The sequence below is a fragment of the Athene noctua genome, chromosome 4 (genome assembly GCF_965140245.1).
Source record: "Athene noctua chromosome 4, bAthNoc1.hap1.1, whole genome shotgun sequence".
Lineage (NCBI taxonomy): Eukaryota > Metazoa > Chordata > Aves > Strigiformes > Strigidae > Athene > Athene noctua.
The window spans coordinates 6,677,191-6,695,289 of record NC_134040.1 but is presented as its reverse complement, the minus strand read 5'-3'; the positions used below and the strand labels follow the sequence as shown (position 1 = coordinate 6,695,289).

General features: G+C 49.2%; 1 protein-coding gene across 3 annotated transcripts; it reads left to right on the top strand.

Annotated features, from left to right (window-relative positions):
* The first annotated feature begins 5,133 nt into the window (after positions 1-5,133).
* THNSL2 (threonine synthase like 2) lies at positions 5,134-13,791 on the top strand. Of its 3 annotated transcripts, XM_074903714.1 has the most exons (9): positions 5,134-5,265; positions 5,866-6,093; positions 6,798-6,992; positions 7,259-7,411; positions 8,102-8,332; positions 9,206-9,354; positions 12,058-12,183; positions 13,104-13,243; positions 13,366-13,791. In XM_074903714.1, exons 2-9 carry the CDS (start codon positions 5,871-5,873, stop codon positions 13,592-13,594), a joined length of 1,446 nt encoding a protein of 481 aa, XP_074759815.1. In that variant the 5' UTR covers positions 5,134-5,265; positions 5,866-5,870; the 3' UTR covers positions 13,595-13,791. The 3 variants fall into 3 exon arrangements, with proteins under 3 accessions (XP_074759815.1, XP_074759813.1, XP_074759814.1); XM_074903712.1 differs by lacking the exon at positions 5,134-5,265 and having other exon boundaries at positions 5,604-6,093; XM_074903713.1 differs by lacking the exon at positions 5,134-5,265 and having other exon boundaries at positions 5,604-6,093; positions 13,351-13,791.
* The last annotated feature ends 4,308 nt before the right edge of the window (positions 13,792-18,099 follow it).

Here is an 18,099-nt window from a genome sequence, read left to right as displayed (position 1 = left end):
CACTCCAGAGTGAATGTGCAGATGTGCTGAGCCAAAGTCCACTGTTCCTGCCTGTCTCTGAGCCAAATATATAACCACAGATTATATTTAAAATAAAGAAAAGCCAAAACAAAAGCCCCCCAAGACTTTCCCTAGCAGATGGTGCTCTTCGGCTGGGGAAAGCAATGACACAGAGGCTTAGGCCCAAGGCAGGCCACTGCTGCGAGGAGGTAGAGGGGTTTCATGGGGTCTGAGAGCACCTGAGTTTTCACCAGGTTCACAGCCAGGAAGATGCTCCACGGAAAAAGACTAAGGTGTCAGCAAGGCCAGAGCTGTGGACAGTCTAGGATTGCCACCGTGTGCATCTCTCTTGGTACTGCCGCTGTGTTTGCTATAGTCAAAGCACCTCCCTGAGCACAGGTATCCCTGTTTTGTACATAATGGAGCACACAGAGACTGTCTGACTTCCCCAGCGTCACCTGGAGAAGACGACAGAGAAAAACATGCTGTAACTGCTCAGCCTCCACAGCATCTTCCTTGCTGAGTCCCTAGTGCGTGGTCATAGAGCCCATATCCTATGTGACTGCAGATTCTGGGATAAAATTTGCCCCTGGGGTTTAATGTGAAGTTCAGCATAGTAGGACCAGATTGTACAACCTTCTCCAGGCAACAGCATCTTCAGCATCCCACCACAGGAGCCAGCACTGCTCAATCCCATCCTCGTGCTCCTTTTCTGCTCTGCCTTTACAAGTCTACAAGACCCAAACCACACATGGATGTCCTTGAACTTGGTGTGAAACACCTCGTGGTGAGGAAAGAGTGTTGTGCCCAGCCGTGGGGAAAGGGCCAATGTGCTGGCAGCTCCTTGCCCTGCAAAATCACCAGAGGTGAAGGTAGAAAATTGTGTGTGTGCACATTTGTAGGTGAGAAGAGGTGTTGTCCCACGTGGAAGTCCTACCTCATATCAGCTAAGATACTGACAATTTATGTCAGATTGAGAAAGAGGGGAAAAGATCCACATTCACTGTAATAAAGGGGCAGATTCATGCACTTTAATTTATTTACAGTTGTACATTTCTGCCTTATATCTCCTTGGCATGAGGCTCAAACAGATAATTCTGGGTGTGCGTTTTCCTGTGCAGCTGCAGACACTCTCTGCAAACATCCCAAACCCCCTTTCTGCTACGGATCTCTGAACCTCACAGACATGTGGGTCTGCCTCTAAGAAAGGCATAATTGAAATAATTTGATTTCTGGTCAAAACTCTACAGCTTTTACCTGGAATTTGCCTGTTTTCTCTGTGAAAGTTCATACTCTGTACATTGAGAGGGCAGGGGGCACATAACTCCTTCAACAATCCCCCAAAACAAGCTTATCTGTTTTTATTCTGACAACATAACACACTTCCCACTGGGAAGTACTCTGTAAGGGGTAGCAAATGGCATTGCAAAACCCCAGACATCCTTATCATCCTTACTGGTCCTGCCTGGTGTTACTTGGGTCACATAGGTCTGAAAACTTTTGTTTCTGTCTGGGTTTCAGACACCAGACAGCTAATGGGCAGAGACAGAAGTGGGAGATAGGGGATTTTTGTGCTGCCCAGGCTTACATGATGCCTTTTAATTAAATTTGGTGCATTCTGGTCCTGGTTGCAACCTGTGGTCTTTCCACGCGCCCCTTTCTGAGTCTCTCCCTGGGGGTAAGCTCCAGAGACCCCCACCAGGGCAGAGACCCAGCTGGAAGGAGGGTGATAAAAGCCCAGGATGGAACTTGTGGAGATGATGGGGTAAACATGAGGAACCTTCTCCCCACCTCGACAAGCTTTTGCGTTGGCTCAGGCCACCCAGGTTTATAGCCTGGCCTCCCTCTGCAGGACATCGCCTGTGCCTCCTCTTCCTCCGCTCCAAAATGGGGCTCTTTGGAGAGATGTTTCCTGGCTTGTTGCTGGAAATCCCGGTGGGATGGCTGGGCGTGAGGTGGAAGGACGTGTTCGAGGGTGGGAAAAGCTGGGTACAAGCAGGACAAAGCCCCTCAGGGGCAGGATTTGTGCCTCTCCTCCGTGGATGCGAGGTGCTGCTGCCATCTAGTGACACAGGCAGAGCCTGCGGTCCCCAGCGCTCCTGGGACTGTGCAAGGGGGACCCAAACCCAGCGCCTCGCTTGTGCTTGGCACACACAGGGGGGCCCCGTGTCGGGGAGGATAGAAAGCTGCTCAGCGAACAGGGTGCAGTGCTTTCCTCTGAGCGCTGCAACGCTCTGGGGTGAGACCTGAAGGTTTGGGGGGGAACTTGGGAAGGGTTATGGGGGGACTACGTGTCCTTCTGCTTCCCTGAGTCCTTGCCACGCTTTGGGATGCCTTTGGTCAGTGGAGAGGCTGAGGAGATTCCGTCTGGAGGGATGAAAAGTGATGCAGTACAGAACAAAAAGTTGGAAAAGTCTGACCACAGCCTTAGCTGGAATTTGCAAATACAGCTGCTTTCTGACGTGTGAGTCCAAAGAGCATGAACCGCTCAGGAGCAGACAGGGTCCAAAGTGAAAGTGCAAATCCTAACAGGAATATGGAGGCGCTGAGTAAGACCAGGTCAATTGAAGGCTTTTACATTTTCCTGGTCTGTTTTTTACATTTTCGTGGTCTGTTGCTGCAGTGGCTGAGCCCTGATGGGCTGGTGTGTAGCAGCACAGGCACTCCCTTTCCCTCTTTTCTTTTAAAATTCAAAATAATATTAAAGAAATGGCACTCTAAACTTGAATAGATGGAAATTGCAGGACCAAGCACAGGAAAATTTCTCCCAATAAATGGCACTGTCATTCCAGTACGTGTCCCAGGTGCTTCCCCTGTATTCTGCACCCACCTGTAGCTGCCACATAAGCAGTCCCTGCCATCACAGCATTAACCGATGACCTCTTCAGTGAGGGCTATCACTGCTGATAGACCCAGGGCAGAGATAAAGCTGTGGCAACAGTCCTGCTGCTATTTCTGTCTGCAAATGCAGAGCAGTAAGTATCCTGGTATAACCCTTTTTTTAAATTATTTTTCAGGGTTCCTGCATGCACCCTGGAGGAATGTAATGCTAAAGGGATCATCAATCTCATGGTAAGCTCTTCTCTTGAAAAAAATTAATACATCAGCGAAGTTATCTTACAGTTAATGCACACATTAAAAGAATTGGACATATGGTAAGTAAATGCCCAGAGGCATAAAGTCCCATGGTGGTGGAAGCAGCTGAGGTCCCATTGGGGTGTGCCGGGTGACCCTTGCGGAGATGGTCAGATGGACAATGGTGATATTAAATTGTTACACTGATAATAAAAACTCTCAGCTTGTGCAGTTTTTCCTAGGGGGTTGATCCTTGTGTTGTTTTAACCTAAATTTGAGCTGGGCTCAAAGTGTGCTCTGCCTCCGCATGGGCAGAGACTGCTGCAAGGAAGGAAAATCCTGAATTCACCTCAGCAGGCTGTGGTGGGAGAGGTCAGAGTAGAGGAGGCAAATCATGTATTGTGCAGCTTTTAGTATTTTCTTTATATCTAGTATTTCACTGTTTTGTCCAGAGATGCTACTTGAAGTTTTTGTGTCAGCTACCTCTGGAGCGTGATGGGGAGGTAACATTTCATTTTGGGGACATTGGCTACTCTCCTCAGCTAGCCAGGTGACCCTGGAAGCTTTTGGTGACTCTGGGGATGGCCCTGGGGAGGTTTCACCAATTTAACCCTGAGCCATCCCTGAAGAACAAGCTCCAGTCCTGCTGCCTGATTTTTCCAGTGCCTTGTGAAAGAACCTGGATGCTCATCTGGGATGGGGATGGACCCCCATTACAGGGTCAGCACCCCACTAGATGCCAGTGTGCCATGAGGACCTGGTGGCCGTGGGAACAGGGAGGACCCTGGGGCTGAGCAGGTTTGGGTGGTTCAGGCTTCATCTTTGCAATATAATGAGAAATGTTGTGCACAGAGATCTCCCTATGGTGGGGAGATGTGGGCAGGCTGGGTGATATAATTTATATAATTATAGATAAGTAGCTCCCTTTCTAGATGATTTTCTAGGGGTGGTCAGAAAATGGAGACTATTAACAGTGCTCTGACCCACTGGGTAAGCTCAGATACATTATTAAAAAGCTGCTATTTGCTTCCTGCTCTGCTACAGCTGCCCTGTTTAACCTTGAGCAACCCCATCACGGACAACTTTGCCCAGAGCCTGAAATTTAGCTTCTGCCTCCCACTGAGGAGATTGCAGAACCTTTTTGGATGCTGGGTGTAGAACAGCCTGTTTTCACATCGGTGCTCGGGTCAAGGACTGGACCACTCTGGAGATTTTTCTCATGGCTCCAGCTACTCACCAGAGTTAGACAGGCAACGCGTGTTGGGTCGGACTCCGATGCTTTGGCAGATGATGTGTCCCTTACTGCAGACGTGGGCTTCCTGACTCACGGCTGGCAGTTATCAGCCATCCTTTGTACCTCTGCACCTTGCCTTCTTGGGCTGAAGTCACTGCACATGTTCCAGCAGCACACACTGCGCTGCACCCCGGGTCTGTGCAGCCACCAGTCCTGTGCTGACTTTGCCCTTCAAAAAATACTATTATTTATTAAACTAAAAAGTAGGAAAAGCGATGCACAGCCCTTCTCTGCAAAGGAGAACTGAGTTTTTTCGCACAGCTGTGCACATGCCCCCTCTCCCTTCTGTGCCTCAGTTTCCCCGTCAGTGGGAGGGGGCTGTTATGACGTCCCAGCCCGGCTGAAGACTTGGCTTTGCACAGCTGAATCACAGACTCATTTTTGTTGGAAAGGACCTCTGGAGATTTCTGACCCAAACCCTTCTTTAAGCAGATTCAATCTCAAATTTAAATCCAACCTCACAGTTAAATCAGGTGGCTCGGTGTTTCCGCAGTTGAATTTTGAGTCCTACTGGAGACAACAGGCTCTCCATGCCCCGTCCTTGATCACCCTCATGCTTAAAAGCTACTTCCTAATATTTAACTAGATTCTTCCCCAGCTGCAGCTTGGGCCTGCTGCCCCTTGCCCCGATGTCCGGCACCACCAGCAGCAGCTCAGCTCCATCTTTCCCTCCCATTCCCCTTCCCAGGCTTGGTGCAGGGCGGCCGCTGCGCCGTGGCGAGGGGAACGTTGGCAGGTTGCAACGGGGAGAAGTTTTCCGTGAGCACAAGTGCAAAGGGTGGCCGGGTGACAAGTGACAGCGAGTTGTTTGGCCGCTTTCCTGCCTCTGCGTGGGGTCAGGCGACCCGTGGCTGTGCCGTGCCGAGGGGGCTTCACCGTCGGCCCAAGTGCTCAAGGTGGGAATGGCTGTGGGGGTCCACGGGATGGGGGCGAGAAGGGGCCTCTCCCGGCACCGCCGGCAGCTGCTTGGTGTGTTTTGGGTGAATTCGGAGGGTTTAGCTCGGCTCTTCCTACACTGAGTTAAATCCTGTCCTTAGTTTAACCCCTTTGAAGAAAATCAGCCTGCTCTAAAACCGTAGCTATTTCCTTTTATTTATTTATTTATTCAGATTTTAAAACTCCAGGTTTTGCAAATAGCCTGCAGGGGACATGACGTGCTTGCGCAGTGACTTCTGCGCGGTCAGGGCTTTTGCCCAGGCTGGGAAGTGTCTCCGGGGCAGGGTGGGAAGGGCGCAGGGAAAGAGGGACAAGAATGCTCCAGCCACCTCGGTACAAGTCCCGGGCTGTGTTTCCACTGCCAGCAAAACGCTGTGTGACCTCCACCAGCCATAGCTAATCCAGCTCCCCACGATTTATTTGGGAAGGAGGTGGTTTCTTCCCCGAGGAGCTCTGTGGGTCCACATGGGAAGTTTATGGGGGGTCAGTTTGGGATACAGGGCTGTTCCCAGAGGGGGGGATGCTCCAGGGCCCTGGCAGTGATTGTCGTGCCTCCCCAGCACCCATGGAGTACGTCAGCACACGGGGAGGCGCGGGGGCCGTTGATTTTGAGGGAGCCCTCTTCTCTGGCTACGCACCCGACGGGGGCCTCTTCATGCCCCAGCACATCCCCTCGCTGGACGGGGACACCCTGCGGAGGTGGGGCCGTCTGTCCTACCGGGAGCTGGTGAAGGAGCTGTGCTCCCTCTTCATCACGGCCGAGCTGGTCCCGCGGAGCACGCTCAACGGTGAGCCTCGACCACGCAAATATGTGCATGAGGAATTGGGGGTGTTTGGATGCATCTACCTGCCTTCACCCTATCCTCTTCTCAGCCCCCAGAAGATTGAGCCTGCTGCACCACTGCCTGCTCCTTTCTGTACCCTATTTTCCTCTGTCACCTTGCTGGGACTTGTTACCTTCTGGAAAAGGTGTCCCCTGTGTGCAGATAGAGATTCTGGTGGTTGCAATAGCGAAGGCTGATGCTATTGCCCTGCTCACTCTGGGGTACCCTGTTGCTTTGCTGGGCTCTAGACCTGCCCTCCCACCAGGGCTTTCTGCTGCTCCATGCTCTTGTAGAGATCTGATTTTTAAAAGTTTTTAGCACTTAACAGCTATCGCTTTCCACCAGAGGGCAGCTACAACCTCTGTTTCAACAGCACATTACGATAAATTTGGGTTTCCTGTATTTTATATTTTAACAGAGTTTGCTCTGATTATGTCGAGTGTTCCCTGGGGTTGCTTGCTGTCACCATCAAACACAATGAAGCTGGGCTGGTTTACTCCTAATACCTAAGAATACCTTGATGGATATCTGTCACCTCTCCATCAACTGAGACTTTGGTTGTGCAGAAAGCTTCCCAGGAGCATGAAGAGCTCAGGTGTGGGAAGCTGTGGGTCAGAAAAACACTTCTCTACCCAATCTAACAATCCTTTTAACAATTTTCCCTCTAGACCTGATTGACAGGGCCTTCAGCAGGTTCAGACACAAGGATGTCATCCATCTGTCCAGGCTGAAAAATGGGCTGAATGTTTTGGAGCTCTGGCACGGGGTTACTTATGCATTTAAGGATCTGTCCTTGTCCTGCACGGGGCAGTTTTTACAGTACTTCTTGGAGAAAAAGCAGAAGCATGTCACTGTTCTGGTGGGTGAGTATGCCTCTTTGGGGGGATAAAATTTCTGAGCAGGTCTTTACCCTGAGAGCCATCATCCCATGACCCTCCCCATACTTGCCCCGGGGTGGTATGGTCTCAGGGATGACTGGTGGGTGATCTCAGGACAATGCCAAGGTGACTGTTCTAGCCCAAAACATCTCATGGTGTACCTCTGCATCTTTTTCTTAAAGTGCAGCTATACAGGTTTAACTGACACATCAATTTTTTGCTTTTCTTGGTTTTCCCTCACTTTGAAACAGGGACTTCAGGAGACACAGGGAGCTCGGCTATTGAAAGCGTAAGAGGGCAGAAGAACATGGACATCTTTGTTCTACTGCCCAAGGGGTTCTGCACACAGATACAAGAACTTCAGATGACCACTGTCATTGAAGACAACGTGCACGTCTTTGCTGGTTGGCATTGCTTTTGGACTGTCCACTTTATGGCCCTACTGTGTCAAAATCATGACCCTAAATGTCTCAGGGTGCTGTGGCTTTAGCAGCTGCAGCCAGCTGGCTCATTGCCATCATGGTCACCGTGCCCAGGCATCTGGCTAACAGGAGACTGTAGCAGATGTCCCCACTTGATGACCACGAGGTTCAAGACTTCCGTTTCTCCGGGCCACAGATTAGAGTTGCTTCCATGCAGGTGGTTAGTGTTTAGCTGCACTGGATTCGGCACCATATTTTGGCATTAAAAGGGTTTAGAGTCACCCCTTCCCTCTGTCCCCTCACCTTCACAGGTGGTCCATCCCCTACCGCTGTGCCCTCCCCATGGAGCTTGAGCTGTCCCATGGACTCCTCTGCTCAGCCAGGTCTCATCCTGTCATCTCACAGGGGATGCAGGTGTTTGCTTTCCTAGCAAATATATACTTGGTATAAGCAAGAGCCCAGAGTGCCAATGTCTGCAGAAACCACCTGGCATCCAGGTGGTGCTACTCAACCCCTGGTTCGTACAGCCCCTGAGGCAGACGGGCAGCTCAGGACACCCCTGACCACAGCAAACCGCAGGGCTTGAGACTGACCCTATTTCTGAGCAGAAATACCTTGTGCCTAATGCGCTGATGCTGGCAGATCTAATCTTTCCTTTCTCCTTTATGACAGCTCATGGGAACAGCGATGAAATCGATGAACCGATAAAGGAACTGTTCGCTGATGTCGATTTTGCCAGAAAATACAATCTGATGAGCTTGAATTCGGTCAATTGGTCTAGGATTATGGTGCAGATTGCACACCACTTCTATGCTTATTTTCAGTGTGCCCCGTCCCTGGATACCACCCCACTGCCAGTGGTGGAAATTGTTGTGCCAACAGGAGGCGGAGGAAATATCACAGGTGAAGGGAAAAAGATAGGTTAGATAAGGAAGAGAGAGAGTGTGCTATGACCTATGGACTAAAAGCACTTTGCAGATACTGAATATTGCTATTTATTAAAACACCCACTCTCTGGTAGGATTTCTTCAGAACCACTTACATTTTATTACTCATATATGGTTATTACTCATTCAGGTGTCACTGATGATTTGCAAGGTGCAGAAAATCCCAAACCACCCTTTGATGATGGCTGTAGCTATCTTGAGGATGGGCACATTAGAAGAGGACAGAATCTGTTTGATCCAGAAAAGAGGGAGAATACTGTGGCTCTGATTTCCTAAGTGAGACATTAACAGAGGTGTGGAGTCCTGCCTGGTCCTACTCTGGTCTGCATGGTAGTGAGCAGTCAGGAGAACCACTCTTAATTGCATAATCTGGCCTTCTAAATATGATTGCCTCAATCCCAAAATAGGTGTTCGACTGTCTTATGAAAGCAATAAAGGATTCGATACACTCAACTACATTTGCTGCACTTCTAGGCTGCCCATCTGAGGCAATGCAATGCAATTAATAAACTGCAGGAGCCCAAAAGCTTCATCTCTCTTGCTTGAACAGCAGCTGCCTGACCTCTCAGTCCCCTGCCCATCCATCTTCAAATGTGGAGGTGCCCAAGGATCAGTGTTTGATGGCAGATGGAACATTGCATCCTTGAATTTTATAATCTGGTGCTCTACCAAAACATTAAAGACAGATATCTCAGAGCCCATTAGGGAATGCCTTTTGTGTCTGTTCCTGAACTGTATGCTCAGACAATTTGTAGAATGACTTCTTTGCTAAATCTTCTTCAAATGTTTCTTCAACAAGCATGCATATAATTTTTCACTTTTTTCCTAGCTGGCTGTATTGCCCAAAAAATGGGTCTCCCGATTCGACTTGTTGCTGTGGTTAACAGCAATGACATCATTCACAGGACTGTTCAACATGGAGATTTCTCACTGTCAGAGAGTGTGAAGCCTACGTTAGCATCAGCCATGGATATTCAGGTATGTGATGAGTTGACCAAAATGGGAACATACTAAGTATTATATATATATTATTTTTTTTCCATTGTATTCAATTCTACCTGGTTTATGAAAGTATATGAAAGCCACTGGCAATGCCTCTCAGTGATGTATTGACTCATATCGAACACCTATGCTGCAGACTGCTGAGCTGAGATAGATCACACACCTTCTTCCTCACTTTTCAGGGCTTGACGTTGTAATCTTCATTGGTAAATGCTGGGTTTCTGGGGTTTCATTAGCAAAAGAAGGATGTTTTCCTCAAAATTTAACACTTAGAAAATGATAAATCCCATCATGTCTCAAGGGCTTTGTTGATGCTTCCGAAAGGCTTCACCAAGAGCAAGCGAAGAGACCAGGAAGAAGGTAGGGAAGCCCAGAAGAAATGCCTCATCTATGGCCGTCTTCAACTTGCTCAGAGCAGAACAAGTCTCAGCAGGCAGGCAAAGGCCTCAGACATGAAAAGTCATGGAGGTACAGAAACAAAACACCTGGAAGCAAATAACTGCTATTTCACACCTACCCTGTGATCTACAGGAATTGGATCTTCTTCCAAACAAGTGACCAAAGTGTGAAACACTTGCTGTTGTATCACTGTGGCCTTAAGCTACCCGGGTTTTCCAAGCTGTTCAAACACACTGTGAGGACCTGGGAGCCCAGAGGAACATGCTCTGCAGTCAGTGAGTCATTATACCCCTAGCACCAGGCTGCTGTCGTCTGCAGCTTGACTTTCCTCCCAAGGCATGAATTTGTGGGGCTCCTCAGAGCTCAAAGGGTAGCTGGGCTGCTCTCTTGGCCCATGTCTCTTTAGTAACACGGGTCTGCTGAGGCACCTGAGCGTGTGCCAGACTGTGGGCTCATGAGGGAAGGTAGCCAGGTGAAGTGATGTACAGAGATTCCCCAGGAACAGGATGGGTATATCCCTCTGCACATCCCTCTCCACAGCTACATCGGACATCATTGTTCAGCTCACATCTGAAGCATCCATGCAAATATTTCCATAGCTCAATGGATCATTCACACTGGAGGGGAATTTAGGAGGCTGGGACTTGGGACCTGCTCAAAGCAGGCTCAGCCCTGAGGTCAGGCCGGGTTGCTCAGGGCTTTGTCCAGTCAGGTGCTGGAAACCTTCAAGGATGGACAGTGCACAACTTCTTTAGGTCGCCTCTTCTACAGACTAAGCTAAAGGAGAAAAAACTTTCTGGTTAGACACTAACTGAAGAGTTGAAGGTGTCACGTCCCGGACGTGACAGAAGGTGAAGCAGAAAGTCTAGTGTGGATGGGCTTTGTAAGGAGCAATCCCAGGAGAATCCTAGCAGATGCTGTGTCTTTGGAGTACCTAAAACCAACTAGGGGCTGTTCTCTGGCCCTGAGGTCAGGAATCACCATGCAGCTCATGTCCACATGCCCAGCGTGACCTGTCCTCCAAACTGGGCCTCAACATTCTCCTGGACAACTCTAGCGACATGGGACAAAACCAGACTGGAGAGCTGGGTAATAACTTAAATGGCAAAGCCAGTGCCTGCACCGGTGTCCTGGCCCAGTTTGACTTATTGGTGTCAATGTAATGGTCTGTAGTGGAAACCGTAAGGCTGGTATGAATGGAGGGTGAAGGGAAAGGTCTGGATGTGGGAGCAGCAGAAGGAAGGGCAGGAGTAGCAGGTCATAGAAGTCCAGGCATGCTGACACGTAGCTTCTCAGGACAGCCAGGTTGGGAGGCAGAGGACAGCCTAAAACACAGGGCAGGCTACACCCAGACTAGACTGAAGATTACAGGCTGGAGGCTCTGGGAGATGATGGTAAGAAGATGAAGAACAGGACAGGGGCCACAAGCCACCCAGATAAGGACACGAAAGGCTGAGTAAGTCCTGATGACTTCCCAAGGTAGAGTCAGAATGGAGGGCCAAAAGGTCACAGGCACTGTCAGCTGCTAAACGGTATGAAGAGCTCATCCAAAACCAGTACTTGGACACAGATGTGATGAGGACTTGGTAGTTGGTGCCCCTTGTCCTGTCTGTCCCTACAAGGTGTCTCGGCCAAACCACCTGGATAAATGTTTCTTGGTGCTTGTGAGCAGTCAGGAATGAGGCAGTGAGCAGTGAAGTTGATTTGGGACCCTCCTGTATAGTCTTGCACCGAGTTTTGCTGCAGTGTTGCAACATGGATTGCTACATAGCCATACAGGCCGGTCAGGCCCTGTGTGTGCCTTATATGTTCATAAAGATTATCGGTCAGCCCTGAAGGGAGCTGGGTGTCTCATTAAGTCACGCGGAAGCTGGGTGACTCACAGCAGCATCTGCAACACTGAGTAAACAGCTGGATATTTCTGGTTCTCAAATGCATAGTGTGTTATTAACCTGGGCTCCTCAAAGTGATTTTACAGATGCGGTCACACCTTTGATTTATCAGTTGTCCTTTCATTAGGGTTTTTTTTTTTTTTAATCTGATGGTCACTGCCAGACTGCTCTGACAGGTCAGAGGTCTGAAAGACGTTGTCTTCTTAAAGACTTGTCTTGGGATGTAGGTATGCGGGGGGAAGACCAAAGCCCACCCCAGCTTCCACAGAGAAAAATGCAGCAGTAGGACCTCAGCTGTGATTAGACACCGGAGAATCCACACAGGTGCTCTCCCCCTCAGGAAAGACACTTGAATTTCCATTGCTCACCTATTGTTTTGTTATCCCAGGAGCCTTACAACATGGAGAGAATCCTCTGGTTGCTCTCAGGCTCTGACAGCTGCCTGATGAAAACGCTGATGGAGAGATTCAGTTTGTCAAAAAGACTTAAGCTACCGGAGGATTTGCACAGAAAGGTCAGTTCCTTATGCACACAGCACTGTGTGTGTATGTGTAAGGAGATTTACCTCTACCAGTTGTTTTCAACTCATTTTCAGAATAAAAAAATCATAGTGAAGAGTTTCAAACCAAAAATTTAAGCGTGAGGCCAGCACAGAAGTTTTATATGTGCATAGAGATGTTAAAAGCCAATTTCTAATTATGTTTTTTAAAAGAAATCTCTTTCTTCATTACAAAATGCCTACAATTATTTCAGTAGGATGTGAAACCACCCTGTCCTTGGCCACTCTGGTGCCAGCATTGGCTGTGCATGTGGGTATTGGCACAAACTGAGCATGGCATCTGGGAGCGGGTCTGCTGGGTTTGGTGCTGCACTTCGGCCTTGGTGTTATGGCAAATGGGAGCATGAACACAAAGCAGAGAGAAATACAAGATAAAACCAAACGTTTGAATTGCAAGGCTCTTTGGGTCAAATGCAAAGTCCTGCCTCTTCCCATCCAACTGTCCCCCGCTGAGCATCCTTTGCTCGGCGCCCACTCCTGCTTGCATAGCAGCAAAATAAATATTAAAAAATTGCTTTATTAAAAGAAAGAAGAGCTATCACACTGAGGTGGGCTTTACAAGCCCTCAGAAACTCCCTTGGAGCATACAAATAGTGGTGCAGAGCTGAGGAGCTGTCTTGGCTCCTCTCCACCCATGGTCCCAGCACCTGGGGATGGAAAGCTCTCAATCACACCCTGGCCCCGTGGCCGTTTCCAGCAGTGCCTCATCTCCTGGTTGCAGCAGAAACCCCTTTTCCTTCAGTCCCTGGCAAACTCCAGCCTCCAGCATCCCTATTTTGAAGTGCTTTGCTGAGTGCTCATGGCAGAAGCCCATCTTGGAACATGTGAGGTGGTGATGCCCTGTGATAACCGCCCTGTTTCCCCCATGGCTGCAGCTCTCTGAGACTCTACGCTCGTGCTCAGCCTCCGATGAGGACATTGTGGGAGCCATGCAGCGCTGCTGGGAGGAAAACTGCTACCTGCTGTGCCCCCACTCTGCTGTGGCTGCTCACTACCACTACTTGCAGCTGGACAGGTAAGGACAGCCATGGTCGGGAGTGTCGGGGACCAGAGCATCACTTTTCCCTTTGCTCCAGCAGCATCTCCATCTCAGGGCTTGTTTACATCAAAAGTTTTCTTGCTTTTTTCCCCTTCCAGCATGCCCCGGTGTTGCTTAGCTCCAGCCTCCGCAGCCAAATTTCCGGATGCCCTGCTCCGAGCTGGCTTGGTTCCCCAGTTCCCCCCTGAAATCACTGCCTTAATGGCGATGGAGACCAGGTCCACTCCCCTGGAGCGGGGGCAGGACTGGGCACAGGCACTCCGGGAGCGGATTGAAGCCACGGTACAGAGGTGGGGGATCGCTGGGCAGGGAGTCACACAGACCTGAACTACCAGGGCATGGCTGGCCAGTGCCTCCAGGACACCCCCATGTTATTCTGGGAGAGGAGCCTACATTCTCCATACAAGCAAGAACACACTTAGCTGTTGAATTATATAGACTATTTCATAACATTTTCAGTAAAGAACTCTGCACTTGTATCCTCTTTTTTCCCTAACAATTCATAAAAAATGATTAAAACTGAATAAACCCTCCTGTTCCATCATTAGTAGCTATTACAGAAAGCTCCCTTAGCACTACCCCCAGTCGCCAGCTTCCTGAGCATTACCAGCAACTCTGACCCCGTGCTGGGATGTTCAGCCCAGCAATCCCAGTAGCACATGAGATGCTCAACAGAAAGCACACGCAGGGCTGGAGTGGATCTACTTTACCCATCCCTGTAATTTAAACATTGCCAGGGATTGTTCACAGGCATTGAAACTTGCTCAGTGTTAAATAGCAGATGTTTTTCCTGGACATGTTTATCTTAAGGAGCTACTTTCCAGTGCCGTCTCTTGCAGCTTTTGGTCCCAGTTCTGCTGCAGACTCTTCCTGGGCAACTTCCACTGAAACAAATAGGAAATGGGAAATTCCCCTTATCTTCTGTCTGAAACTTTAGGTCTTCCAATACCACGTTCCCATCATATACATATAAATATATAAATACCTCATGTGGGAGCTGCCTCCACAAGTTAAGCATCTGGCAGGAATCTCTTGTGCCTAAAAAGGGGGGGGGGAAAAATAGGAATAATTACAGCAGGGGGGAAAAATCCCCCTTTGCCATCAAAAAAATTCCGCCTTTGACATCAAAGGAAGTCCCATAATGGAAGGATTAATTTGAAGGTTCAGTGGCATTTAGCAGGGTAAAAGTAAGTTCTGTGAAGTGAATCAGCATTGGATGCTGCAGAATGTGCGGGAAGAGTGGGAAGCTTTGCTTGGGCTGCAAGCTGCCCTGCTGGCACCTGCGCAGCCTTTTCCTCCTCTTCCCCCCAGCACAGCCGGCCCCGTGCCGCCTCCTTCCATCCCACCGAAACCCTGCGGGAGAGGAGGGACCTGTGCCTCCTTCAAGGTGGGGGCTGAGGCTGCCCCATCCCAGTTAACAGGGATGAGGGAAACAACTTAGTTGAAAATGATGTAAAAAGCCAAAGCCACAGCACTTGGATTCTGGATGCTTTTAATGTTAACGGCTCTACTAGTTGCATGGATCGAGCAGTTGGGAGGAAAATGGTGGTGAGGTCCAGGAAAGGTCTGATGTTTCACAAGGCCATTATTCACCTCTCCTTTAGAGCCAAACTGTCCAGCAAAATACTCTTATTTGAGCAGCAACACATCCTTATTCTCAGGAATAACCTTTCCCCAAAGGATGACTTTGCACTGGCGGGTGGTGTAGCAAGTCACTGGTGGTGCCAAAGAGAAACCCCCTGATCTCACTTGACCCCCACGACCGGCTGCCACTTTTGTTGATGCACACATTGTACTCGTTGGACTCCACCGCCTTTAATAGCTGCCTCCCCAAATCTTGCGGTTGTCAGCCAGGGACGGCTGCCCAGTTGTAATTTATCTCTTAATCATAGCTTAAGACACCCTGCAAGGGGGGAGAGGCTTAAAATTACACCTAGCTCTACATCCAAGCGAGAGGTTGCAAATCCAGCTTGCTGGCCGGGACTGGAGCAGGAGATGGGGGAGAGGGGCTGGTCCCAGATCTCCAGCTGGGGAGCATGGGGAAGGACGGGGCGAGTGGCGCTGAGTTTGCAGCCTGTCAAAGCTCTGGTGTGTTTTGCAAGCAGAAAGCATGGCAAATACATCCCACGCTCCCATCCCAGTGCCCTGAAGCAGTAGGATGGGTAAAGGGTCCAGACGATTCCCATGTGGTGTGAAAAGAAGTTTAATTCTCAGCCATCTCTGAGGATAACCCCATGGGGTGAGGGTGCTGCTTCTCCTCCAGTCCAAACCAGATGTTTTTTGGGCAGGACACTATGAAAACTCTTTCTGTGATTTCTGGAGCAGAAGCCCAGCAGGAAAAGCCTGTTTCATGCCTGGAGCTGAGGCAGAAGGAGCACAGACAGGCTCAGCTTGCAGGGCGGCCATGCTCCCGCAGAGGGCAACGCACAGCTGCGCAGGGCAGCCTGGGTGCCTGGGATGTGGGGGTGAACCTGGCCTGGTGGGCATGCCATGTCCCACCGTCTGCTCGGGGACCTCGGGCTGCTCCCACACCAGGAGCTCCCACTTTGGCCCCAAATGGGTGCTCAGGGCTCTGCTCACCCCTCAGTCTCCAACTGAAAAGGAAGGTCAACTTTGATGAAAAGATGGAAAATGGAGGGAGGAAAGTCGTGCAGAAAGGTGGTACCTCCCCAGCCAACACTTTGATGCATGGCTGTGAGTGCTCTGTCAGCTTGACATAGTCCCAAGGTTCACAATTAGTTCTGCACCTTCCAGAGATGATCGCAAAATGAGGTCAGACTTGTGAAATAATTCATCTCATATATCAACTGCTCACGTTTTTCTCCAGCAAAAATTCCAGTTTCAGGTCCCTCACTCTGAGCAGATCCGACCCATGTGATCCAGGAGCCAGTGATGCCCATGAGCCAGCGGCCATCCTCCATGGAGATCCCATGTTCTCCCAGAGGTCAGGACACCCTTCACACTGAGGGACATGGTTTGGATGTGTTCCTAATGCCTACATACCTCAAGGAGAAAGTAATGTGCTGGGATGGAGATGCAACGTGTTGGGTTGGAAATGCAATGTGCTGGGATAGAGGAATAGGGTGCCCCATGGCTCTTATGGAGACTTCTACCCAATAGCTCACATGTACCAAAGCATCTTGCTGTCCTGTAGCCTTCTGTTGGCATGTCCAACAAGGGATTGGGGCACCCGTCCCCGCGCGGGTTGGGATCTGTCCAGGGTCTACACGTGGGGTCTACCCTTCAAGCCATCTGCCTCTGAGCCAGCAACTGTCAGTTGGCATTGCACCCCATGGAGCCATCATCAGCAGAGATATGTTATAGTTCATCGCTCCAACAATTAATAGAGCCATTAAGAGTGTTATTAATTAAAGGAGAACATGGGATGACTGGCTGTCTGCAGTGCTGGATGAGCTAAAATTCAGGGGGATATAAAAATCCCCAATGATCTGCAGATCAGGATGCTATTTCCCACAAACAGAGCGGTCCAGCCTTCCCCCGTACTTTGCCACAGTGTCCATCCCCATCTTCCAACTGGTGGCCACTCACCCCATCTCTCCCACCCAAGGAACTAATTTTGGGGCATTTCCTCCACTGACCAGGGCGTCACATCCAGCTCCAGCATTGCCTTTATGGGCTGGGAGGAGGAGTTCACAACGTGGCGAATTATAAGCCAATGCTTTAAAACAGTGTTCTGAAGGTTTAGGAGTTGAATTATTATTTATAATGCCCCAAAGGCACCATGTAATTTATGGACAGGTATGAAGACAAGTAGGCGCTCAGACATGGGGATGAGCCCAATGTAAATGCCGAGATAGAAAGATAGATAGATGGATAGGTGAAGATAAGCTTCTTGGCCAGGAGAGGTGGAGATTGAAAAGCCTCCTCTTATAGATCTCTGCTGTCCTAGGGTAATATCTACTATTCCAGTTCTCCACTCCATAAAAAGTCATCTCCAATCTGGTGCAAATGGTTTGTTTACTCTTTTTTAAAATTAATTTATCCCAAGTGCAAGGAAGAAAAAAAAAAAGCAAAAAAAAAGCAGTTGCTTTGTTGTTGCAATTTGCTGCTAGGCATTCCTATGTGTGCTAATGATAAGTATTAATTAAATAGCTTGCTGTTGTCTTTTAAATGCAGTTCTTTCAGGCTGTAATTAAACACAGACACCCAGCCCTTTCTGTCTGCATAGAAAGAGGCAGGCAGGCCTCCGGAGCTCTGCACTTCTTTCCTTGTAGCAGGAGAGAAGTGGAAAATGAGGCAAAACCAGTTTCCATTGAAAACTCACCACCCTGTGCATGTCCTTCATGGGGAAAGCAACCAGCTCAAGGAAATTAAAGGAATGCGACTTCCAAGATCCCAGCCCGGCAATCAAAGTAAGTTTATATGCCCTTAAGATCTTGCAACTTCATACATTTTAAAGGTGGAGGAGATCACTTTGTTTGATCTCCGGCACAACACAGTCTCTTGAACATCACTCTGCCGCGTTCATTGAGCCCAGCAACTTGTTGGCTTATGAACATCTCAATCTGAAGATCTGGAGACAGGAGTCCATCCTTCTCACTTGCTTCTTGGTTTCTCCAGTTTTTTTCACCGTTGCTGTGAAAAACCAGGCACTGCTGTAAATCCCCATCCCTGTGCTGCTCCCGTGGTCAATATTAATCTCCCAATGCAGGGTGTGCTTCCCTGGGAAACCTGAACTCCCACCAGCCCTGCTGCCCTCTCACCAACCCTGCTTCTAATAGAAACTCGGCATTAAAGCCCTCTAGAAATGTAAATAAAAAAGTCAGATGCTCACATGGTGAAAAGCAACCCCCAGATAAAATTTACCATAT